The sequence below is a fragment of the Misgurnus anguillicaudatus genome, chromosome 10 (assembly GCF_027580225.2).
Source record: "Misgurnus anguillicaudatus chromosome 10, ASM2758022v2, whole genome shotgun sequence".
NCBI lineage: Eukaryota > Metazoa > Chordata > Actinopteri > Cypriniformes > Cobitidae > Misgurnus > Misgurnus anguillicaudatus.
In genome coordinates, this window is record NC_073346.2 from 9,786,449 (window position 1) to 9,813,910 (window position 27,462).

Below are 27,462 nucleotides of genomic sequence, written 5' to 3' on the forward strand. Positions count from 1 at the left end.
TAATTGAGGAACCCTGTGACATGCCCACAAAGTCAAGTAGCATTTTTTTATTTGTGACTTAAGTTAATATTTCAGATTCAGAATCTGAAGTTTATAGATATTTTACCTCATATAGAAGCAAATATTTGTACTGATGATTGTAATTTTATGTGATATTTGTGTTTTGATAGATGTTTTGTCTCAAATGAATGCATTTTTATTCGGGCTACCAAAAACTGAAGAGTGCCTGCCCGAAGGGCTACCAGGGATTTTAAAATTTTGCGAGCCTTATGACGTGAACATTTCACCAGATGTTGGTAACAAAGAAATCAACCATAGATGTCTATAAATTAAGTTATGTGTAATCATGTAAATGGCAAAAGTAATGGACCCCTGAAGAAAAGTAGGTGCAAAAAGGCATTGAAAGCCAATTTTTTTATGTACCATGCTCTTAATGGCACACTTAACGTTTTTGATAGAAAATAAACAGCAACACAAGGTTCTGTAAGTTCGTGTGATCATGTGCATTTTTTCCAGTTTCCGAATCTGTTACTGTAGTTAATGTAGTGATTACTTTTATTTCTTGCGCAATGGTATTTCTGCACTGTGTCAGATATTTTAACAAGTCTCTAATAAGATCAATCACAGACATGATCCCTGCTCAATCTGATGTGCTTATTAAGTCTTATTAACTTATTGTCATGCATGTGTGCAACACTTGTTGTCTCCCTCATCACATTTCATCCACTTTGCTGCTAAAGAAACTCTTATGTTGCATTTACACCAGCCGCGGCAAGCACGGGTGATTTACATGTTAAGTCGATGGCATCCTGTAATCAAGCCAATACTACAGCAAGGTCCTGATTGGTTAACTCGGCGCGGAAATCCGCCGAAGTTCAGATTTTTCAAGTCGCGCGTTTCCCGCAGCAACGCTCAATTCGTGCAGATGCAAAGACGCGAAGGCATCCTATAAAGACGCGATTAGGCATCCTGCGTTTCCCGCAGTAACGCGCAAGTTGAAAAATCTGAACTTCGGCGGATTTCCGCGCCGCGTTAACCAATCAGGACCTTGCTGTAGTGGTGACGTGATTACAGGAAGCAAGTGGAGCCCCTCCATGTCCCTCAATGTCTCGAATGACTAGAATTTCACGCGCGAATGAAGTGAGTAAGCTCAAATGTTCAAGCATCCAACTACGCGGAAAATATCGTGTTTTTGCCGCTTGTACCGCGGCTGGTGTATGCTCCTAACAATTTTGGACCTTAAGAACTCTTTTTTCATGAATACTGAAATTTAAGCTTTTGTACAAAGTATAAAAATACATTTTAGTAGCGTGTTCAATACTTTTTCCCTTTGTCATTTTACATTATTACTCATAACTTAAATATCTTGACATCTATGGTTTGATTTCTTTGAGTGTGTGAATTGCATTGGTTGTTACTAACATCTGGTGAACATTTCATGCCAATAGCTTCTTTAAAAATATGTTAACTGAGGAAAAATAGTTATGTATTTAATACTTATTTTACTCACTGTATACAAACATGAAAAACAGAACGACAGAGCTTGATACTGTAAATAACATGTGCCAACGAGGATCAGTGTGGTATATAAAACACATTGACATCGTGTTGCTTAACAACACTGACTGACCTGCTCATCCGGCTTTTCAAATAAAACTGTTGTTTGTGTCATTTGCACATTATCTGATCACAAACGCTTGTTAAAGTGAAGCAGCACGTTCTTGCGTGAACAGATGTTTCATGAATTTAATGCGAAGAACATTGTCCCTTTAAACAATGAGCTTTATGAACATAGACCTAATTAACTATTATCACACTATTGTTTATAATAACCGGCTACAGGATGATGCATATCCTGAAACTCCTGCACAAGGCGGGCAAAGCAGCTCTAGGACACAAAACGTGTCCACATACATCAGAGAAACAGCCAGTCTCGGCAGGGAATACTTGGCCGGCGGCTCTCCAGATGATGTAAAGGGCCAGCAATCCCACAATGCCACAGGAACAGTGCCATGGGAGAGACAGACACACACAAACAGGGATACCTGGTCACACACACACTTAGAGAGGGACAGTTTGATGCTATTAAGCACGGCGGTACTTTAATTCCCAGTTCCAGGTGTTCAGAGAGCGGCTTGTGAATTATGAAGGCATTATCAGCGCATGAATTAATGCAGGGCCGAGGCAGCGGGGGGCGCTCCGTAAGACACTCCTTAATGGCAACTTCATTTTTCAGCCTGCCGCGTTGTTGACATACATAATGCGCTGCGGTTATTGCGTTTTTAGCTGTGCGAAATGGAGGGGAGAAAAAATGAGAAGGAAAGGAGACAAAGATGAGTCAAGAAATGAGACGGGGAAGGACTGAATGGCACGAGACCAGAAAAGACAAGAATAGATGATCATAGAGAAGAAGTCAAGAGATAAGACTAGAAGAGATTGAAAGATAACAAGACAAGACGTAAGAGGAGACAAGATGGATGATGAGCTGAGATGAAATGTGATTTAGGGTTGTAGGTTGTGTCTGCATGAGCGAATGCTGGAGTGTGTTTGAACACAGACACTAATCGACTGCTTTACAGACTGTGGAGTTCACAAGACAACAAAAACTGTCTGTTGTACACACACACACGCGCAACACGTATTGTGAGAAACTCTTATTAAATAGTTACTAAAGTTGTTACTGTAGTAAAAACCAACACAAGCTGTATATGGTGTCTCCTGTAAACAGTGGAGAAATATTTTACTTTTCATCCGTAGGAACAAAATACAAATCTGGACAACATCTGTATATAATGATTCTGTATATAAAATGATTCAAGTTCAGGTGAAGCTGAACAAAAATTGTACCATCCACAAATACGACAGAGATGAAAGTATATAGTTCATGTAAATGCTGAATGTATTTAGTTTTAGGTGGGCAGGGTGAAAATAAAGACCACAGCCTGTGTCTTGTCTACTCTTCATCTCCTGCTGTGGTCATACAGGAGCGCCGCATAACCCGAACGCTTGTTTTACAAGCCCTATCCTTCACATAAACCGTTTCACACGAACACACGCAAGCACTCTGGAAAACCTTCAGGGAGTTTCAATTAGTCCTTCCTGACCTATCAATTAACATCAATTAGCACCAGCAATTCTCATTAGATAACAGTAAACACAAACAAACAAAGGTTTTATCTTGGGATGAAATATCTGAGATGCTCTCGCTCGAAAATAAAATCCCAGAACTGAAGCGTTCTGCATCATTACCACGGGTGGTACAGGACACACGCATGGCGAGCTGTTTTCCCAGTCTCAGTACGTCATCATGGGAAAGTTTGTTTAGGTGTTTGACAAACATACAAGTCCTATTTCCCTGTTTACAAGGCAAATGCTCACACACACGGCGCCTTGGGGAAAACAGTTACTGATTGACTACGGCAATTGAAACTCTTGAGTTGTTTTGGCATGAAAGACACGGTGATGGTTAACCAGTCATGGATAACAGAGCGTTTGCTATTAGAAACGGACAATAAACGGATAACGAATGAATTTTGTTATAATATCCAAAATTTTATTCAATGCACTGCTAGCTACTATATGGCACCAACAGAGAATAAAGTGTACCGCTGTAGCTTTTTAGACATGATTTATGCTCAATTGTTATTATGCATTATTACAAAAATGTAAAAAAAAATCACAAAAAGAAAATCCACACAAACAGAGTTCAAGGTGAATTATGTAAATTTTAGACCACTAGTGGCACCAAATGGATCTGCAAAAACAACTGGTAATAAGATTAAGGCAGGAGGGGATAGAATGTCCAACCAAATATTGGGGATATCTTGGTTGGGGTTAAGGTTTATGATTAAGTTTAAGGTTCAGATCTGGTACCAAATATAGTTATATCACACAGTAGGGGTGGGCGATAAACTGCTAGAAATTTGTCAACTGGTAGAAATTTTGGACTTTCGTCTCTATCGAGGTTACGCGCCCACATCACGTTGCTGTGAGCGTGGTTCCGAAAACGTAACGTCTTTAAGCGTAACTAAGCACCGCAAATTTAAAACAAGTGATTTTAAGCAATTGAAACACAGACAACTGTTTTTTTGTATGAGACATTGCACTGCACATTAAGTCCGTGAGCATTTTTGCGGTTTTATTTTCCATAAATACACATTCCTGTCTTTGCAAGTATCCTCATTAACATGAACATTTAGGTCTAGGACTAGATCCAGACTTTGGTCTTAAAGGGGAAGTCACCTAATTTTGCTCCTGTCTGTCACTCATACATTATTATTTATTATCATTCTTTCATCACTGACTGTTTATCTTCAGTGAACTTGAATTTTGTTTGTTTATATCTTCTAAAGATTTTTGTGAGAATTATGAAAATTCTATGGCATCAAATATTTCAATGACATAAAAACCTTATTAAAAGATAAAAAACTCTACAGTGATATCGTTATCATGATATAAAATTAATCCTATCGTAAAATAAAATTGGTCATATCGCCCACCCCATCACACAGTTACAGTTATCTGTATGTAGGTAGTATATACACTGTAAAAATAGTGTGACCATTAACTTTTGACCCACTCTCTTTCTCCCACCTGTTTGCTCTGAACCAAACTAGAAGAACTGTAAGTTTAGGTTTCAAAGCTTCTTATATTTATTTAACTCAGAGGTAAAGTTTTTAGAAAAATGATATTTAGTAGACAATTTACAATTTCAACCCAGTTTAAAATTGCAGTTTTAATGCAGCTTCAAATGGCTTTAAACCAAGGCATAAGAGTCTTATCTAGAGAAACGATTTTTTTTCATTTTCACCCCCCCAAAAAAAAAAAACTTCTCATCTTGCACCAGCCGTGTGACGCGCCTGAGTGACCTAACAAATTATGTAATCACGTCAAAATGTCACTCATGAGATGTGCAAAACTAATGCTACGTACACACCAAACGCGTTTCTCGCTTTAAATTACTCGCGGGATTTAACTTCGTGTCATGCGACTTTTTCGCTCGAGTTAAATATTTTCAATAGCGTGTGTTTTCGCGGTAAACGCGCCGCCCATATCGCATCATTCGCACCGCCCTGCCCATATCGCATCGCCGCGCGCAAGAACGCGTCCGATGGCATCTTTGCTTTGACTTTGTATGTAATCTACTCGCGCAAATCGTTGAACTCGCGTCTGGTGTAAACCCACGGTAAGGCTTCAATGTTTACAAGTGTTCAAAAGGTGGACTGTTCCGACGTTATTGTATGTGAAATGATACCAATTAATGTCTTTGTGTCAGTTTATTGTTTAAAATGGTCTGCAAGTGTGCATTTCACATATGTAACCTTTCAACGTGTTAACGTAATACGTAAGGTCGCGCTGGTGTGCAAAAAAATGAATTTCTTACTTAATACTTGTTTTCTAATATAAATATCTCAAAATTCTTAAATTGAGATACATGTACTTGGTAAGCAAGTGGCTTAAGATATTAAGTCTTGTTTATTAAAATAAATGATGAAAATCAAGAGATTTCTTACTTTAAAAAAATCAAAATATCTGCCAGTGTAGTACGAAAAATAAACTTACATTTGTTGAATTAAGTTGAAACTGGAATTAAGTTTATTTTTCTTACTGGACTGGCAGATATTTGACTTATTTTAAGTAAGAAACCTCTTGATTTTCATCATTTAATAAAAAAAAAAAACTTAAAAAAAGACTTAATATCTTAAGCCACTTGTTTATCAAGTAAATATATCTCTATTTAAGAATGTTCAGATATTTATATTAGAAAACAAGACAAAAATACTAAGGCAGACATTCATTTTTTGCAGTGCAGCTAGTGCAAGACGAGAAGTTGCGATTTAAAAGGAAAAAATACACATTCTTTGGGTAAAAATCACGATTGTTTTGCTAAATAAGACCCTTATTGCAAGGTTGGGATAATTTTGAGTCCTTTGAAGCTGCATTAAAACTGCAATTTTACACTGCATTGAAACTATAAACTGTTGGGGTCCAATAAAGTCCACTATATGGAGAAAAATCCTGGAATGTTTTCCTCAACAACAACACAAAAAAAAAAAAACTCGACTGATCAAAGACAGACATAAACATCCTGGTTGGGGTTGAGTAAATTATCAGGATTTTTTATAAAAGTGGAGTAATCCTTTAAGTAATGAAGTTAGTTTGTACTTTTATGGATTAATACACTGCAAGTACACATACTGGATACCAGGACACTCCCCTATCCTGATATTGCTCAGACAAACAGACAGTCCATTGATACTAATGTGTATTTTACTATCAAAGTGTTTCTACACTTCTGTTTTAAAACAGACGCCACTTGACATAAACAGACACACGCATTGTTTGAGCAATTCAGGTATTCAATCCTGAATCCCATTGCCAATGGAACATGCACTGAATGTTTTTATTTATACATTAGAGGTAAAAACTGCTTATGGGATGTTTAAGTAGCTGATCACAGCGCTTTACACAACAAACAACTGAAGCATAAACTCCCAAATGCTAAAAGCACCGACAAGCAGGAGAACGCATTCACCAAAACATACCTACTGATGTCTTACAATAACATGTCATCTACATTTCCAACAGTCTCTTTGTGTGTCTTTCTTTTCCTGCACTTCACAAACCGACCTTTGCCCTTCAACGGTTATCAACTTTCACCTGAACAGGTCTGAGATCAGTAGTAGAGGTTATTGAGTGCAGTTTTAATACACTGCCAGGAGACATCCACACACCTGCAGTGCCAAACCTGCTCCTCCTCCTGTCAGACGTTTCCTTTTCACTGGATTCAAAACTCAATAAATCACATTAAACGCTTTCTCTTTCTCACTCTTCCTCTCTGATGTTGCTGTGTGTAAATATATGTGTCAGTGGGAGGTGTGCTACTCTTCTGAAGCGACGGGAGCTTTTGAAAAGCAAGGCAAAACTGAGAATAAATGAAATGACTGTGGGCAATGGAAAGAAAAAAAATGCACTTCTGAGAAACAGCGATTTTGCACAGCGCGAAATGTTGAAGAAATGACACATTTCAATGAGCATATTTCGTGCTTTCAGATTGAAGTACTATACAAATGCTTTTAAAACACTGAACGACCACTCGATAATTATGAATGACAAGCTTCATGCGAAAGTAACATTTTAATTAAGATTACAGTCTTATGTTTGACATCAAAGGCACGTTTGAGAAAATGTATAATATGAAAAAATTTATCTAGCTCTCATAAGAAGTTTGAGAGCTGTATGGCAGAGGTCATACTGTAATAACTTGAATCTTTTGCTTACACATCGCATGCTTTCAGAAAATTTTAATTATAGTACACAAGTAGTATCAATTACTTTTATAGTTGTTATTTAAAAGTTGATCTTAAAAATTTGTCTTTGTGAACACTTGGGTAAATCTGTGACTTTGTCATTAACATGAATTAATCATTAATATTAGCTGAGGTGTCTTTGTGTGTGTGTTGTATGAGGGGAGAGCGTCTGCTCTCTCTGACTGATTTAGGAATTATACAGCTGACTTAACCGTCTCTATTTGTCATTCTATGCTAATCTGTGACTGCTGTGTTATTTTTCGAGGGGGAGAGCATACATCCACACAGAGGACATCAAATGATGCTTCAAAATGTGATACACATTTTAATTTCACACCCCATCAGACTTTACTGCCCGCCCTGGCAGACCATAAAGTGAGAGAGAGAGAATACACAAGCAAGCAGTGATTGTCATGTAACCGAGATCAGAAGTTCAAAAAAAGTGAGATGGGTCTGTCTGTGGACTGCAAGACAGGGGCGTAACAAGACAGGGGTGTAACAAGACGGGGCGTAACTTGAAACCACACAGAACAACGCAAGATGTCAAAACGATACAGCAAACAGCGAAATGTTGTGAAATCTCGCCAGATGAGTGCTGTTTTTATCCTAATCCAAACCTAAATCCAACATCTCACAGGATTTAGACCGTATTGTATCCCATCGAGCCAGAACTGCTTTTTTATCCTAATCTTACCCTCAAGCCTAACCCTAAACCTAACCCTAAACCCAACATCTTGCGAGATTTAGGCGTTTGTTGCATCCCTTCTAGGTAAAACACAGCATTAAGTCAAGCACACCTAAATCCTTTTCACAGAAAATACACAGAAAATGCTTCCGGGATTTGTCCAGTTAGATTTTTGGTTCATTCACACTGACAATGCTTTTCCGGAATCTGTGCGAGGTTTCACACACATACTGTAAAAATCCCGTAAAGACATGATGTATTTAAAGTCCTGCACTTTGTAGTTGTTTCCACAGCACCTGAAGTTTACTAATTATTCGTGATTTCTCTCGAGAAAGCATTTTTGTTTATGACAAGGTCATAAGGAGCGTGTGATGTGGTGTTCTGTTGTGCTGGTGAATAATCTCAGCTTCAGGGCGGATAGTGATGAACTCCCTGATCTCTGCTTCAGTCAAGATTGCCAACATTTCTTGTCGTGAATGTTTGATATCCGTTTAAATCCCTGTGACAATGACACGCGTGTCTTCACTACGGCACGCCCCTTACGGCATTGTTTCTGCGTCTTGTTCACACAGAATGCTTTTCGTGTATATTACGATAATGTTACTAGGTCCAATTTCCGGGAATGATCCCAGAACGTTACGTGTTTGTGTTCACACAGAACCCTGTCTGACAATTTTACGGAAATTTTCTGGGACCAAAGTGGTACAAGTAATAAGACATTTATTTCACAAAGAATCAGATGACTCACAATACACAATACAATTTTATTCGGTGTTGTCCAGAAATTTATAATTCACCAGACTTCCTTGGGATGTACAGTATATAGAACATTATATATTTTTCATAAAAATGTAATTACACATTTTAATAGCTTATTAACTCCAGAAACAATACCAATATGTGTTAGTATGGTATGAAAATGACACACTACAAAAACCACATCTCGTGTGGTTCTGTGTGATACGGATATCAAGTTACGACTCCTGTTTTAAGTTATGCCCATCTTGCAGTCTGCAGACAGATACTTATGGACAAAGTATTAAGATTGACTTGTGAGTTCACTACAAGTAGTAAAATAAGTAGCGCTGGGAAAAAATAGTTTATTTTTTTCGATTAATCTGGTTTTTTTTAGGTGGTCGAATCAAAATCGATTCTCAAAATCGTTTTTTTTTCCAAATTTATTTCCGCAAACATTGAACGTAAACTTTAACGTTAAACAAATTACTAGTCTTCTCCACTAGATGTCACCCTCTTTTTTTGCCTTGAGCAATGTTACCAAGGAGCGAGAGGCGAGCCTGTCATTCATTCATTCAGTGCTTAAAATGACGGTTTCAGGTGCTTCATTGACGTTGATGCCACCTTCACATAAAAAGTCAGAGGCAAGATGACGACGATAGTGTTGTGAACAAGAACAAAGCTATATGCGTGATTTGATAAGGTGAAATGCTGTAGTAATATTAAATCTATATTTATTGAGTTGAATCTAGAATCAAGTATAAAAATCGACCCGACAATTGAAAATCAAACCGAGAATCGAATCGATTTGATAGCTTGTGAATCGAAATCGAATCGATCTGGAACATCTGAATCTATACCCAGCCCTAAAAAATAAGTACATTATAAGTACATTTTTACTTTGCCGTAGCTCACCTGGAAAAGTATGGTCCTAACAACGCCAATGTCATGGGTTTGATTCTTTTGCACATACCAGCCTACATATACAAATTCGTATTTTACGAGTTGCCTAATTCGTATGAATTAGTATAAAGTGAATCGCACAAAAACGTAGAATCGTACAAAAACGGTTATTATAAAAACAATAATAAAACCCCATCCTTAACCCTGTCCCTAACCCCAAAGTAACGGGATGAAAGCAAAATCGTACAAAACATACAAATGTGGTTGACAAATTAATACAAATCAGCCAACTCGTAAAATACGTACGAATTGCCATGAAAATAATGTTGAAAAGTACAAATGTACAGTAGAAATAAGCTGCACAGTAAGTCATTTTGGATAAAAGCTTCCACCAAATGTATAAATGTAAGGACTTTGGGTGGGAAGAACAAGAATCTAACTTCTTTTTAGGATTTTAATTACTTTATAAGACAAGAGGTGTACTAGGGAGGACAGTGACAAGCAGCTGTTGTGAAACCCGAGGCTGTGATATTTCGCATACGGCAGAAAAGAAAGGCTGAGGGTCTGTACGGGTCTGTAGTTTTATGGAGGAAGGTGTAATGGTGTGGAATGGACTTTCAAAGTAGAGGCTATCTGCTATCTTTAGATGTGACTGAGTTCACTAGTTAACCACTTAAGAGCTCCAGGCAGTGAAACGTGTGGAGAGCCAATTAGAGCAATAGAACATCACTTACATTATTTCACTTTCAGACATGCATAGTTTTAAAGCTTCTGGTGTGTATGAAAAGTGTTGGCCTTCATTATAGAGTTTGTAAGTGTTGTCTCACCCACTCATCTGACATTAAATTAGCCAATTTATCCTCAATGTATAAGAGAGAGAAAGATTTCACACAAACCTGGACAAAGCCAGAGTTGTAGTCAAAACCCAGAGCGATATCGCACCTGCTAAGACCCAAACAAAAACTAGATATATAATGAGCCCCACATTCAGACTATGACCAAAGCATGATTTATACTTCTGCATTGGACTTACACACCATAGCTACGCCGTAGGCTGTGCATAGACTGACATACACCTCTCCAGAAATGTAACGGTGCAACAATTCTACGCAGATTGCAATATATATATGCACACATGCATATATAATTAAAAGAAAAAAATATTTATGCATTAAGTATTAGTGCTGGGCAAAGGATAATCGCGAGTAATCGCATACAAAATAAAAGTGACTTTTTGGATAATTGATATATGTGTGTGTACTGTGTGTAATTATTATGAACCACACACACATACATATATTCATTTCAGAATTTTTGTATATGAAATGAATACATGTATTTCAGAATATATGTTTCTTAAATACATACATGAATGTGTGTGTATTTATATATACATAATAATTACACAGAGCACACACTCATATATTATGACCAAAAATACTTATATTTTGTATGCGATTAATCGCGATTAATCTTTGCCCAGCACTAATTTATATATAATATAAATTACACATAAATATACAAATGTATATACACATGTAAACATTTCTTAAATATATACATGCATATGTGTGTATTTATTTATACAAAATTATTATACACAGTACACACACATATATATAATGTAAACAAAAACCTTTATTCTGCAATAGATTAATCGCGATTAATCATTATGCAAACCTAGCTAGAACCTCTCTCTCATGTCATGTCGAGTTGGATTTCCTAATATGGATTTTCGCTTGCAACTGCAAAAACAAATCTGAGAAGCGATATTTAACAATTCAAAAGTTGTTGTCTCTTTTTCCGCCATCACTGCTGATGCTTCTCCAACAACATGCGTAAAAAGCTGCTGCTTCTTCAGCTTTTGCATTGATACTGTAGGTTACACCAGTAACATGCCAGTCGACACTGCCCACTAGCAGTCTGCATACGTAATTGCACATCGACACGAATGACGCAGGAGTATAAATAAAAAATGTTGCATAGCCTATAATGTAGATTGTAGTTGGCTAACACGTAGGTCTGACACAAAAGTATAAATCAACATTTAGACAAAAAAATGATCTTAATGTAAAATGTTTCATTTATTGAAGCATTCCAGTGATATTATACTAAATATCAGCACTGCTCGTCTAAACAGATTAGAGCACATCACTATGAGGATACACAGATAATCTTTCGCCTCATTTTGTAAGTCACCAAAGTTCCAACAAAATTGTATAGATGTGTGATTCTGCAAGATGTTCAGCATGTACAATTTGCTTGAACTATAATAGCTCATTCTTGTCTGTAAGAGGATTAATATATAATTAGCAAAAAAACTGTGAACATAGTTATACATTTCACACTCTCTTCTCAAATAGGTGGCAAACCGAGTGTGAATTCTGGACTACTGTCCAGAGGAAATGGCCTCCAATCTGTCAACTCCCTTTCTGCAGAGTGAAAAAAGAGGCGTGGTGCTCAGACGATTTTCTTCCAGACATACTCGGTGGTCAGTTGTGATGTCTGGCCTCGACTAAACAACCACACAGCCAATGTCCCTGGCTTGTATTTAAATGACCCATGATTCCCACACCAGTTCATTTGCGATGCTAAAATACAGTAGGCTGTGGAAGAGCATGTTGTGCTTCAGTCCTTCAACACTGTTGAATTCAGATTACTAAATCCACAGAATAGACCCTAGTCAACTTTTCCCTCAACGGATTACATCCAAAAATGGCACAGCAACTCAAAGAGAATTGAGAATTTGCGCCAATGTCTAAAATAGAGCCAAATACCTATCAAAACAGCACAATATGATGATGATGATGATGATGATGAAGATATGAAATGACGCAGACTGACCTGAGAGAGTCCAGACACCTGTCCCTTCTGAAGAGGCTGAGCAATGGAAGGTGTGAAGACCTGAGCATCATCCACAGGACGGCCCTTCATGTAGTGTTTCCCAGCCTCATAGATGTCCACCTCAATCATCTTCCCTTTGAACTCAGACTTCTTTGGCACCAGCACCTGCAAAGACACGAAGGAAACATGACATGGAGATGAAATTAAATGACGTTTACAGTATAAGAGCAAAACATTTAATATGTCCTTGAGTAGAGGAAATTAAAGAAGGACCATTATGTTTATGGAAACACTGGAGCTTGACCGTATCATTGAGCTTCAGGTCAAAGATCTATGACCGTGTCAAACAGCTTCACATAATGTTATAATTAATACATCTAATGTGACAATAATGACACACTAAATCAAAACACAAGCCATGAAAAAAGCAGGTAATCAATCTAAAATCCAGTCGTGCCTATATTATACGAATGAACCGGCTGTGATGCCTGCACTTCAGACAGCACATCACATACATGACTTGTTCCACACGTCCTTCGTCTGAATCTGCCGAAGCCTTAACCAAACATCATTGATCTTTTCGCTACCGGCATAATGCTGGATCAATAGCACTCGACAGATTCAGAGAGTCGTGCGGCTGGCCGTCCCTTTCAACTGCATTTTACGGTGCGCAAATTCCAAATGCGTCCTGTAAACATTAAACTACGAGATAAAAATCCTTGCGATCTGTTGCGCATTTCCATAAAAGCAGCACAATGAGCTTGTTTCGAGCTTGTAAGTGCCATCTTGAACAGAGTTATTAGGCACAGCTTTTATCGGTTTTCTCCAGCGGTTGAAAACGTAAACAAACAAGCACCTTGTTTTATCGTGCATGTTGTTGACACGTTCCCCATGACTGACCAAGATTTATATCCTCCAGTGCATCAGAAACATTGCATTGAGGCCTGGAGAGATTAGAGCTTCAGATCTGCATTAGGTCTAAAAGGACATGAATCAGTCCAGGCATGGGGGCTGAATTGGATTAAAAGCTGTGCAGTCGGATCTGTAGGGGTTTACATTGAAATTGCCTTCATTACGGCGAGCGCCAGATAACTTCAGAGCGTAAAAACCACCTTCCCCAGACATGAAAGGCTTGCCGGAAAGCTTAAAGCGCATTATGATTCATCAAAACTCCGACATAACAGAGGATCTGTCGAATACGTTTTCAATTAGGCTGGGGAAATAAATGTGTTTTCCTTTTCCTCCGTCTACGCGATGGCCGTCGTGTGCCGTGAATTTTAATTCGGTATTACGAGGAGAGTTTTTATTCCCATTTACTTTTTCATTCAATTACAAAAACCCTGAAGGTCAAACACTAACATTTTAAGGGGGACATAAAATTGTCGTATGTCTTTTGTCTGGCCTCCATTGAGATGAAACTTTGCAAATTGGAAAACCATTAAGCGCCGTCTGCGTTTTGCTAGAAATTGCGAGCCGTATCTTTATTCTGGTTCTCGTCTTAAAAGAAATGGCATTTTAGAGCCCGTGGCACTGAACAAGGCTGAGTTTTCTTTGAACCTCTTGAGTTTCTTTGAAGCGGTGCACATCAGGTGGTGCTATGCTGTGGACCAGAGTGCGTCCTTGAACAGGTGAGTTTTGTTTCTGTGTCTGGGAGGGAACAGAAAGTTGATGTCGAGTTGAGGAGTGCATTGAGTCGGAATAGCCTTTAGCCCTTTTACTTTTTGTAGGGGGTTAATTTCATCAGCGCACCAGCCGGCTCACACACATGGTCAACAGAGAGTGCACACAATACACAGACTGTGTTAAAGATGGCACTGAGAGGGAATGTGCGGGGCATGGCATGTGTTAAATAACATTTGCCACAACGATTGTTTGGGTATTTGTACGTTCAACTAGTTTAATGATATATATATATATATATAAAAGAAAGCAATAATGAATCCATAAACCCATCCTAAACCCAAGGTCATGTGCAAATGAAAAATCATACAAATCAGCCACTTTGTAAAACAGCTACAAAATTGAGATTGTGTTGCTTCTCCAAGTTTAATATCGTGCTGTAATGCAAGCATCTGTTAGCCACCCCAAGTCTACAGCAGGCCTTTGCAGCTCTAGCTTCAATTTGGTCTTTGACACCACCACTGGGCGCTTAAAGATAGTCCGAGCTTAAGCTCCAAACAACCCGAGCTGAGCTCTTAATCGTTGCCATGTACATGGTGAGCCGTTGAGTAAAGCTGGGCTCTCTCTGATGGATGGTCAGTCACGTCTCAAAGGCTCTGGAGAGCACGGCGGCTTTGAGTCTGCAGATCAAGTAGGAAAAGGAGGAGAACAAAAGGAAGAAAAGAAAACAGAGGGCTTGCATCGCAGATTAGACCTCCCGTCCTTTAATGCATGGCCCCGTTCTCAATCAATGGCACTGGAGATGGCTTTCAGTTGGGTATTATAATGGAAAGATCAATGGCAGCTGGCTGGTTTGCTAGGTGACCCCGGTGACCCAAGAGGAGCTGAGAGCTACGGCATTGCACTTGTCTGGGCTCAAGATCATTGCTATCTGAATCAGAAATGTGGAAAACGTACTTTTATCAGACCACAAACTAGTTTTGAAGGCAATGTATGGCAACATAATATTTAGCAGAATTTTTATGCGGTTAGAAAAAAATGACCTAATTGGTGATTCTCACGAAATCCAAATTTTTTCCACATATAAGATTAAGGTCTGAACTTACTATAACCATTATTTTTAGACGAGGATTAAAAAAATAATTCCTATAGAATTATTTACATTTTTTAGATTATCATTATCAAAAATGATCATTACCGCAACATGATATTACATTAAATATATGCATTTACAAACTCATGTTTTGGTAATGAGAACTAAAACGTTGTCTAGGTACTATAACAAACAAAATTTCTGCTTACCTGGTAGCCATCTTGAGTGTCACAGTCAATTATGTCCCTTCCAACTAATTTTTGATAAAAATGTTAGTTCCTTGAGGGCTTAAACAATGATTTAAAATTGTTGCGGAGGATGAGAAAATGTTCTCATTTACACATTTATATTCCTTATTATTGTCTCTAAATTTACCAATGATCACCAAATACCACATGTTTCTTTACTGTAAATGTTTATAGTATAAAACTGAAGCTTTTGATTATTAGCTTAATTAGCAATTAATTTTTGATATTTTCATGTCAAGGAACCCAAATCCAGTCATGGACACGTTGCGGTAATGAATAATTTTCCCCTTAAATGTGGAAAAAACGACAAAATTGGTTTGTATAATGACATTTGAAATAATGTGCAAAATAGTACATGAAGAGATGTCTGTAACTGTATGCTTCTTTTTTTGATACTCTTACTTTGCATTTACTTTTTTATCAAAATGTTTCATGACACATCATAAGTCTAATTTGGCGAGTATCACCCTAATATGTACCATTGTGTACAGATATGTATACATTTGATACCAATATGTACCTATGAGATGCCAATATGATCTCTAGGTACAAAGGTATGTTTTTTTGAAAGAGTACCACCCCACCAGTAGTGAAAGCTGGGGTACAAATTTTGACCCTTTTCTTACAGTGTGCACTCACAAATGAAAAATAAAAAATGAATAGAATGTAAATGGCATCACTAATGTTTATAGAGTTGTGTAGAGCAGGGGTCTTCAACAGGGGGTCCGGGGCCTTTTGGGGGTCCCTGGTGGTATTATCAGGGGTCCCCCATAATCTTTCAATTTAAATTTTATTGTTTTTTTTTTCAAAAATGAAATTAGGCATCCAACAAAATGCATTAATAGACTAATAAAAAAGTCTAAACTTGATAAAAATGAAGGTTTTACATTAAAATCTATTCAGTAAATACATTTTTAAATGTATTATGTTAATAGTATGATACTGGGTATTCCAAAATGATTATTCTATTATCTTTGTAATATAACCATCATAAAAAAGTATGTAAATCCAGTCTTAATTTGATACATGTACTGGGGGTCCCTGCTCCTCCTCTCTATCGATTAAGGGGTCCTTGGCCTGAAAAAGGTTGAAGACCTCTGGTGTAGAGCATTGATGTGATCTGTGTGAATTTGTCCACACAAAAAACAGACTTCAGATGCACATATAGCACACACACAGGATGGATTTGCTTGAAAAACCTTTACGGTACATTCACACGGGACGTAAGCATTAACGCTTGATGGAACGCTTGACTAAATCGTGGCCACAGTGGTCGCAACACATGCTCTGGTCTTCCATAAACGTAATTTGCTAATAAGACGATCTGATTGGCTGACACATGCGTTGGCGCTTAAAAAGTTGAGAAATGTTCAACTTCTGCCGCGAGCAACGTCAGTGACGCGACGTCAACGGATCCACGAAAGCAGTTCGGCAACGCATAAAATCACCCATTACAAGTAAATGAGAAGCGTTAAAGTACTGTTAGAAGTCAGTAAGTCATATGAGTTTTGAACATCATAATGGTAAGACAAAATGATTTTCCTTTTTAGGTGAACTAACCTGTTAACTGAACTATTGTCTCTTAGTATCAAGATAGCTGAGGGGATATTGTAGGTACTATTGTTAGGTGAAACAGGTCTTGTGCTTTCAATAAGATTTTCAAAATAGAAAGAGGGTAGAATTGTAAAAGCTAGTAAGCAATCTCAGTCTAGGAATACCAGCTGAGACCGAATGAAACGTCTATCATCACATAGCACTGAGAGTGCTTTGAAAGCTTTAGGACAAATGTTTCTACATTTGGAAGGGTTGTGGTGGTTGTATTGAAGTCTTGTACTTTCTGCAACACATCTGAGGTGAGGGCTGGACTGACTAAAAGCCAGCATTTATTTTAACACTTTTCTTCTGGTCTACAACCTTCATCGTCAAACTGTGGACCTTAAAGGTGCACTAAACAAAAGCTAACCTTTCATTCCCTGGCCTTGTTCTGTTCGCAACTGTAATTTAGATTTCAGATCTGAAAAGACCCAAAGCCATTAAAAAGAACCTTGTACATTTTTTACATAAGGAAATATGTTTGGAATGACCAAATTCCTAAAGTGCCCTGGCCAAACACCAGATAAATTCATATAATTTTACATGCCTGCTTTCTTTGAAATCATACAGAAAGGCATTTTGAATTATAAGCATTTTTATTATAATTCTTGCAGTGTAGCTAAAAGCTGACACCACAACAAAGAAAATTCATGACATAAAACCTCAAACTTAGAATTTTTAATTAAACAAATCATATTAAATTATGCAATATAGTGCTGATGGTTAGTAACCTTATTTTTCTGAGGTTTAATCACACAGAATTTATGATAAATGAATGTATCTTAAAATGACATAAAACTGCCCCCCCCCCTGATCACCATCGCACCCCCCCCCCCCAGTTTGAGAACCACTGGCTTAACCAAATGCATCCATTTGAGAGATCCTATATAAACATTTAAAGTTCAAAAATGAGTGTACCCATAAGAAAAGAAGTTTGAAAGCTTTTTGAAAACTACTGTTGAGAAGTCAGAGATCTTCACGTACCTGTTCATAAAACTTGTTGTGGGCAACGTAATACTGGGAATCAAAGGATTCTTCGGTCACCAGCACATGCTGTCTTTCTCCAACCTGTGAAGAGATGACAGAGATCAGAAAGAGGATATTACTCGCCAAATAACACCAAAACATCTAAAGCTGTGTTTCTCAACTGCAGTCCTTGTCCCCCTCCAAAAACGTTTCGGTTGTCTGCTTATATAAAAACAGCAAATTTTATCAATCAGCCCTATTCCATAAAAGGCTTGCATTTGAAATCATACAGAGTCCTCTAGTCTCAAATCACCCCCGCACGAATCTGATGTCACATAGTGATTGGTCTGCGAAAATACGAAAACAAATCAAACAAACCTGCTTTCCATATTAACACACTAACAAGCCAATAAGTTGAATCAGGTGTTTTATACAGTACAGTATATAGGGAGACATCTAAAACATACTGGGAGGGGCGCGAGGACTGGAGTTGAGAAACACTGATCTAAAGAAACAGATAAACCTTAAAGGGTTACTTCACCCCAAAATGACAATTTTATCATAAATCACTTACCTCTGTGTCGTTCAAAACCACCAAGTGCTCCGATTGCCTTCAGAACACATTTTTAGATATTTTTGATGGAAACCGACAGGCTTTTCCCCAGAAAAGAATAAAAGACATCGCCAAAAAGGTCCTTGTGATATCAGTAGTTCAATAATAATATAATGAAGCGACAAGAGCACTTTTGTGCGCAAAGACAATTTTTTTTTTCTTCCAAGTCATTCAGTGTGTGTTCACGAGCTGCTGACGTCACCTGCTGACGTAGTTGCCCAAGTTTTATTTGCGCTTTTTTATTCAAGCCATTATGCAAACATTGTAAACAATACGTAAACAGCATGTATAAATGCACAAATTACTTGCCAGCATATTCAGTATCTGTTCGCTTGCAACTACGTCAGTAGGGGGCTGTTTACACTTGGTATTAAGATGTGTTTTCATCGATCGGATCACAAGTGGACGAGAGAGACACTTTACGTTTACACCTGGTATTTAAATCCGTCTCTTTTGTCCACTTTCGATCGCTTCTGTGCTGAATACTGTGTGGTCTGTGAGACGTTGGGCGAGTCTCTCTGCTGTCATTCAAACGCGAGCGGGAGTAATGATGAGTTTATATGGACGCAAACTAATATTATGTCGGAGGCCACTGCTTGTTTAGCAAGTAAACATGCTGCACAGAGTTTTGTACGTGTGTATGTAAGAGCTTCTCTGAATTTTCGGCGCAATTGATGAAAAAGGATCGCGCGACTTTCACACGCTTTCAAAACGAAACTACGGAGACCAGCCTGCTTTAGTTTTATCAATGAAAGGCTAAAAATAGCGCTGTTCACCGTATGTTCACGCCAGAAGTCAAAAAAAGACGTGAAACTTGTGTTTAATACCTCATATTAGATAAATGGGCGGAGAGAAGGCGGTCGTGTGTGGCTGTTCGAACACATTCAACCACATGTGCGTTCCGCAACTCCAAAGCGATCCGATCGAAAGTGGTTTCGACTACCTCTGGATGTGGTTGAAAGTGGTCGAAAGTGGACGAGCTCAAAACGTTTTGAACAACGTTTACACCTGGCATTAACGTCGTCCACTTGTGATCCGATTGACGAAAATGCATGTTAATGCCAAGTGTAAACAGCCTCTAAGTGACGTCAGCAAAATGCGCCGTAATTTGGTCATGAACGCACACTGAACAACCAAGGAGGAGAACAAATTGTAAATAAAATCGTTATGGGCGTTTCACACGGTACGCCGCAAACAGCCAAATCGCCGCACGGCTACAACTTTTCTTGTGTTGTGGAAGCATTTTGTGCAGCATTTAGTGCAAATATGTTTACCTTTAATGGCACCTTCCGTAAAGAGCCATGTTAGCGGAAGAGGCATGATTTTGGGTGCATGAGCAAGGCGTGCGGACCGACCCCGCTTCACTTCTGTACCCACCACTGTTTTGCCGCTATCCGCACGTCTTTTATAGAAAATTTACTAAACACTCGCGTCTGCCGCGAACTGTGTAAAATGACCATTAGTGTTCCCGTCGCTAATTGATAGGTTATTATTGACGAGTAATGAAACATGGACCTTTTTGCCGATGTCTTTCATTCTTTTCTGGGGAAAGAATTGTGAAACAAATTGAAGTCAACAGGACAAACAGAATCCTTCCAGTTTCCATCAAAAAATATCTATAAATGTGTTCTGAAGACAATCTGAGGACTTGGTGGCTTAGAACGACACAGAGGTAAGTCATTTATGATAAAATTGTAATTTTGGGGTGAACTAACCCTTTAATGGAGAAAAAATATTTTGAGTGTTATATAAAACTTTAAGGGGGTGGTTTCCTGTACAGGGCTTATCCTAGTACCAGACTTAAATGCATGTTTGAGATGCTTTTATTTTAAAACATCTTGACTGACACACCAGTATTGTTTTTGTAAGGTTTGTTTGTAAAAAAAAGGTATATGTCCTAATATAACAAAGGCCTAGTACTGGATTAATCTAAACTCTCTCTGGAAACTGCCCCTAAAACTTTTCGGATTTTTAAACTATTACACTTTTCTAAACCAAACGTCTGCCAAAGAAACAATCAAGATCAGTTAAACGTTGTGCCATGCTATACACTTGATACTAAGAAAATTGACTTTAAAAGCAATATAAAAAAAAATCGATCAGGGATCATAGGCAGCAGTGATTCGTTACACCCATTAAAGATAAATAAAAACATTAAATGTCTGAATTTTGCCGTAACATTCACAGTTTGAAAGCTGAGGCTTTGCATTTATAAAAATAATATAACGTTTTAAAAATAATCTTTATTTGTCTAATACTGTACTGTGCATGTGAGTTTTGTTTTATAACAAGAGTAGTTTGTAAAATTCAGCACATGAATCTTACAAATGTATTCAACCAAAGCGTGACCCAAAAAAGAGAAAGAGATCATTCTGGCCACATCATTAATATGTGGAGAAAATAAAAGCACTACAGCAGTCAACACTGCATATACAATAGTGTAGATAAAAAGATGTTATCTCATGCTTTACAACATTTAAAAGTAACCGTTTGTTGTGCATCTGATGCATTTTTAAAAGACTCCATGCAAGCAAGTGCTGCTCAAAGCACTGAAGAGTGATTTACAAGTGACAGACAAAGACATTTAGACAAATAACACACATGCAAACAAGCGCACCCATGGTCGCGCACACGCTGAACCACAATACGATTTTAGAAGGGCAACAAATGTGTGTAAATTGTTCGTGAGGCCCGGTGTACAGCAGCCTTCAGCATGAAAGAGAAGCAAGGTTGTTTTTGAAAGATGGGAAGAGAGAAAGAGAGAGGCGCTTTATAAAATCCAGATTGCCCTCATTCTATTTAGTGGGAGCATCTGGCCTTTTGAAATGACAACTAACTTAATGTGCTTTGCGGAGCCTCTTGCCCTGTGAAAGGGCTTCTCTTTGTTCACGAGTCCCTCAGCCTGCTCCGGATAAAAAGCCCACTGCAGAAACAAGAGACGGCGAGCTGCTCGTGTCCGCGCCGCTGTTGCATGCGGTCCGCTGCTTTGTGCCAAACCCCGATGCTTATTCAAATGTGCCTGCCTACCCAACCCTACAAACACAACATACAAAAGAAACAAACACGTGCTTGAGCTCCAAGCATCCAGAACTGACTGTTGTGCAGGTGGAGAAACCGGATTCTGCAATGGGACGGTGACTGAAAATGCGGGTGGGAGTAATGTCCAAATACTGGTGGGATAGTGTATATATCCATCTTTCTATAGAAAGACAATCACTGTGAAGCAGGGCTTTATATAAGACAGACAGCAAGTATCAAAAACACAATCAGCCACTCTGAAAAGATTCCAGTCCACTGAGAAACTGGCCAGCAATCGTGGCTGGATCGGTTGTGCAGTCAGCGCCGAAGGTCAAAGGTTAATAGCGGCTGGGAAGAGGTCGCCCTGTGCCGTTTGCGCTCCACTCCTGCAGAACTAAGCCACTTTGCTGGACAAACGTCTGCTTCATTTTCTGGCTGAGGATTCAGGAGTTTAATCCACATTGTTTGGCCTGCGACACTTTCTGGAATTAAACTCATGTCTCAGCTGTTCACTGGTGTGTGCGCCCAGTGTAAGAACTGTACAATTGAAAGATTTTGATCAAATTACCGAACTTTTGAAATATAACCTTTCATGCCGGTGACCTTCATATGACTGAAATTCTCACAGTTTTCAAATTCCCAATTTTTATGATCATTTGGACACAAATGTGACCCGTCACAGAAACCAGTGACAAGTCGGCAGCACAACTTTCGAGAAAATTTGTGTTTTTTTTACAAAATCTGTTAGTTGAAATCACGAAGAAGCCTCTCCATGTTTCAGATAGCAGTTTTTGTATATTTAAAAGTAACATTTTGCAGTTGAAATCAGCTTGTTTTTTCGGAGATTCTACAGTCTCACGTGACTGTAGTGACGCAGCTGACCTGTTCCTCAGACATGTTTGCAAAGTTTTTTTTTTTTGAAACTTACAGCGTGAGTCTCCCCAGACTGTAAACGAAGCTCGGGGGCACAAAAAAATGCTGGGGAGCAACAAATAACAGTCAGCCGCGTCATAAGTCAGCCGCGTCACCGCACCACAGTCAGATGACGTCAAAGTACTGCGAGAGCTCTTCAAGAAATCTTACGGAGTAGTTTATTTTCGACTCACTCTCGCGGTACTTTGACTTCATCTGTCTGTCAGTTCTTGCAGCGCAGCATGAAGTCAAACACACAAGTTACACAGAGATCGTTGAATTCGTTATATAATTGGCTACATGTTTTGTCTATCAATATTTTCCATGAAGTCATTGGCTGATGGAGGAATGAGTGAGCGATTGGTTACATCCCTAAAGGACGTCACAATTTCGGTGCTGTTTGGATTATCTATTATACTACCTCCCTATTTTAAAGACACACTAGGCAGTTATTTTACCTTAATATAACAGCTTCAAAGTTATTTCAGTGGTTAACAAAGTCATAGTAGGGCAAATCATCCTCCTGTTGAAGCTCGGGGAGGACGCCGCTAGCAAAACCAGCAATGCAAGCTTGAGAGAACTGCCCCAGACAAATCTCGCGAGAATCACGACTTGCTTCACGGCAACGACGTCACACACGTTAGGCTTGTTCGACTTTGTGTGGCGCTGCAAGAACCGACCGCCGGATGACGTCAAAGTACCGCGAGAATGATCAGAGACGGCACTTTGACGTCATCCGGCTGTCGGTTCTTGCAGCGCTGCATGAAGTCGATCAAGCCTATAACAACAACTGCACGCGCAAATTTGAGACGTGAGGCTAAACGATTTAAAAGTTAAGATAGCGCGTTCGGAAGTGAGTAGGAAAAGGATAAGAGAATCTGACCACGTCAGGCTTTTACTCGTTGGTGTAAGCTAAAAGACAGCACTGGATGGAATGCTGATCTGGCGATCTTGTTGATGGACTAGTAAGTAAACTTGTTTGGGGTCTATGCTGTATGTTGTTGCGCTTGCTTGTAGTATGTCATGCGATTATCATGACAACAGTTGTCAATATCTCACATAATTATCAGGACATAAATAAGCCTAGAGGTTGTAAATAGTGTAAACATGCACAATTTGCAAACTATTATGATAAACAGCAATAATCATGTATAGTGACATTATTACGAACAACGTTATGAAATAATGCAACGTACACAATTAACTTTGTCGTGGCATTTTGTAATGTTTACTTGTGATTTAGCTGCAATCATGTAAAAACGTTATAAGCTAGCAAACGCGGTACTTTATTATTATATGCACTCTACACTTGGAATAAACTGCTTATTATCCTATTAACACCATCTGTAGTTTAGTAGACTATGCAGTAGCCTAATATTTATATGAAATTGTGAAACATTACCTGGTCATTATCTTCGTAGTACTACAGTGGGAAATTACGACAGTTGCAAGTATTCTCCAGCGACTCTAGGGGTCGCTGTTTGACAAAAACGCTGAAACTGCATAGAACGGCTTTAAATAGAAACTTTGAAGGCGGGTTCATGTGTTTAACGGAGTGTAATCTCATATACCCTTACATGTTACGATGTAAATAGTTCTCAGATTGTATATTATATTCTACTACCAGACGTTCATGCGAAATCTGATGTAAACAATAGACTATATATCTTTATTTTACGGATTATACGTATTTGTGGATAGAAATGGTCATTGGATGATTCACACATCTGAAACAGACTGGATTCGACTTGTGATCAACACAAAGGTAAAAAGTCATGTTTATTTTTGCATGTTGTCATCCAGACTTCTGTCACAAAATACTACATATGATGCTAGAACGTCTGTATCTTAAAACGGCTTTACAGGGGGTATGGCTTAGCTAAATGAGATCCAAATGAGCCCTATCGTCTCTCCCGACAGGGAAAAGTGTAACTTTCCGTCTCTATTTTCTCGGCTTTCTGTTTCTTGAATGTGTTACATTCAAATGGCCACAACTTCTCCAAATCTTATCAGATTACCAAATGTTGACCCAATGAAGTTACAGACGTTACTCGTGATCACTGCTTTCTGTAAAACAAGCTAAACATTTACATTACTCCAATTTTTTATACATGTGGCCGGATAAGGAACACAGATTACTTTACTTCCATAGTAGGAAAATAAATACTATGGAAGTCAATGGTGCTCAAAAAGTGTTTGTTTACAAACATTGCTCAAGATATCTTGTATTGTGTTAGGGTTAAGAAATGTATACAGGCTTGAGGGTGAGATTATGATGAAAGTATCTTAGTATAAGGGTAAACAACCCACTCACATATAAAAAGGAAATGATTTGTTAAATAATTTCTAAAGTATCTGTATTGCCTAGTTAATAATGTTGCAAATGACATCAAGATGAGAGCTTATTTCCTGAGGACAACAAAGAAAGCAACTGTATTTCTTAAAATGTGTTGGCTGGACTTCAGACTGTGACTGAGACCAATGAAGGGGTGGCGGGTCAGTGCCATAAACAAACTATATTTCGAATAAATGTGTATTTATACGATATGTTTATTCTATTTTCAGTAAATGCAATCATAGGAATTGTGTCGTATAAAGTGGATAAAAGCGTAATAACAATGAACAGAGCACAAACCCCCAGTACACAAACCATCATTTATCTGAATGGAGCAGATTGTTAAGTAACTGCTTGTTTGGCAATCACACCAAAAAAAAAAAATACTCTTGTATTTCTGGAAAACACATGTGGAGAGTTTTCAATGTGATGAATACATGAAAGCAAAGTGAAAAACAAAGCACTCATCTTGTTGACTGCTTAAAGAGAAAATAAACAGAGCCCAAACCTTGAGGCATTTACAGGCAATGATATCTACAGTCTGCAAGGATAAATATGTGTATTTGCATAATTAATGATAAAAACATTTTAATTGTTAATATTAATAAATATAAAATGAATAAAAAGATACTAAAATAAGAAGCAACACATTCTTAACTACTGTTATAAGAAAACACGCACACACGTTTATACAACTATCTTTGTGAGGACCCCTAACCCATACGTAATGCAATCCCTACCCCAGTAGCCTAAGCCAACCATCACAACTAAGTGCCAAACCCTTACCCTAATCCCAACCAAAACCAAATTCTAACCCCAACTATAACTCAATTCTTATCCAAACACTAAATCCAAATTGTAATTCTAAGACAGCCCTTTAAAGGGATGCCAGAAAGTGAGGGCCAGCCAAAATGGCCTCTCTTCACTCCGATGGTCTTAGAAAAAAATTTGTTCTCATAAAGATAGCTGTACAAGTACGCACGTACGCGCCTGTGACTGGACACCAGATAAATGCTCGATGAATCTGTTATGTGTAAACACACTGCAGATTGATCGTATCAATGGTTTATATGAAAGATTGATTTATTGTGCTTATTACCAATAAAGTTATTAAATGCTGATGGCTTTGAACTTTCAGGATATTGCTGTTCCTGTTTGTTTTATACAGTAAAAGCAATAGGCCACTTTAAGTCATGGATTAATGATTTTACTACACTACACTACACTACACTACATTACACTGTAACTATATATGAAGAGTTTGGTTTGAAAACGCAATAAACACCATTTTTGTTATAGTTACAGCCAAAATCAGTATTGTATCAGGTTTGTATTAAAAAGTCAATTTTTAATTTTACGCCAAATGTTATTCTGTCATCTATCTTTTCTCCATTTTTTTCCAAACCGCGACAAACACCAGTCCTCCTTCTCTGGAGAATGCAATAAATCTGTTCAACCAATCACAGCGCACCATTCCACGCTTTGTAAACAACAATGGTGGCGCGTTGAATACACACAGAATCCTAGTTTTCCTCATCTACTTTGTACTTCCTTGATCAACAAAAATACTTTTGTTAGCATTGATAAACCTGTGGTGGTTTTCTGTGGCGGAACAGAAAAGTAAGCTATCAAAATCGAATAATTTATGTGAGAGGCACTTGGGCGAATGAAAAATGGCTGCTGTTGCTTGTTCTCCCGACAGCATCAAGCTTCTGTCATGCTAACACATTGACCCCAGGTGATCTTATGAAAAACGTTCAATTATTTTACTCGAAATCAACAAAAATCGAGCAGGACCAAAACATTTTACAGCTGATCGCTTTAAAAAAGTTCAGCGACAACGTCCCAATGATGACAGTAGCAATGACAGTGTTCTTAATATGACAAAGTAAGTGTTTTAATTAATGTCATTAATGTTTTTTAATCAGTGTATACCACTAAGTCAACTAAATGAATATAACATGGCAGAGATGAATGCACATTTATATATTGAGTTTTTATAATAAATCTTTGAAAATCTAATTATGGATTTTTTAATGTTATTATAACCTAAAGATGCTATGTGAAAGTTTGTAACAGAAAATAGTGGTTTTCAAATTGTAAATCTGCATTTAAGACCTGCAAGAGCATTAAAAAAGAGGCCAATCTCAACATAACACCAACTGTAACGTTATAACAGTCGAGATGTATCCCCCCAACATTACATTACACATTAAAGTTGTGACTGCTGAGGTAGCGCTATATGCTAGTTAATGCTATTTTATTTTTATTATAATAAAAGGATTATTCCTCAAAATCTGCTCAAACATATAAGGTTTGTTTACTTAAAGGGCCCATGGCACAAGACTTTTTTAAGATGTCAAACAAATCTTTGGTGTCCCCAGAGCACATATGAGAAGGTTTAGCTCAAAATACCATATAAATAATTTATTATAGCATGTTTAAATTGCCACTTTGTAGGTGTGTGCAAAATGTGCCATTTTGGGTGTGTCCTTTAAAATGCAAATGAGCTGATGAAATTCAAACACTGATCACAATGATGGTGGTTTGTTGCAACTCAATTGTGCTTTTTTCTGCACTAAATGGC

At 38.1% G+C, this 27,462-nt stretch overlaps 1 protein-coding gene across 2 annotated transcripts in view; it reads right to left on the reverse strand.

The window, feature by feature from the left end:
- Positions 1-27,462, reverse strand: part of cdkal1 (CDK5 regulatory subunit associated protein 1-like 1) — a 455,867-nt gene that overhangs the window by 9,674 nt on the left and 418,731 nt on the right. For both annotated transcript variants that reach the window (XM_055209421.2, XM_073871851.1), the window contains exons 13-14: positions 18,016-18,099; positions 12,478-12,642 (exon numbers count right to left, since the gene is read on the reverse strand). In XM_055209421.2, coding sequence (XP_055065396.2) covers positions 12,478-12,642; positions 18,016-18,099 — 249 coding nt within the window. The remainder of the gene's footprint in view (positions 1-12,477; positions 12,643-18,015; positions 18,100-27,462) is intronic.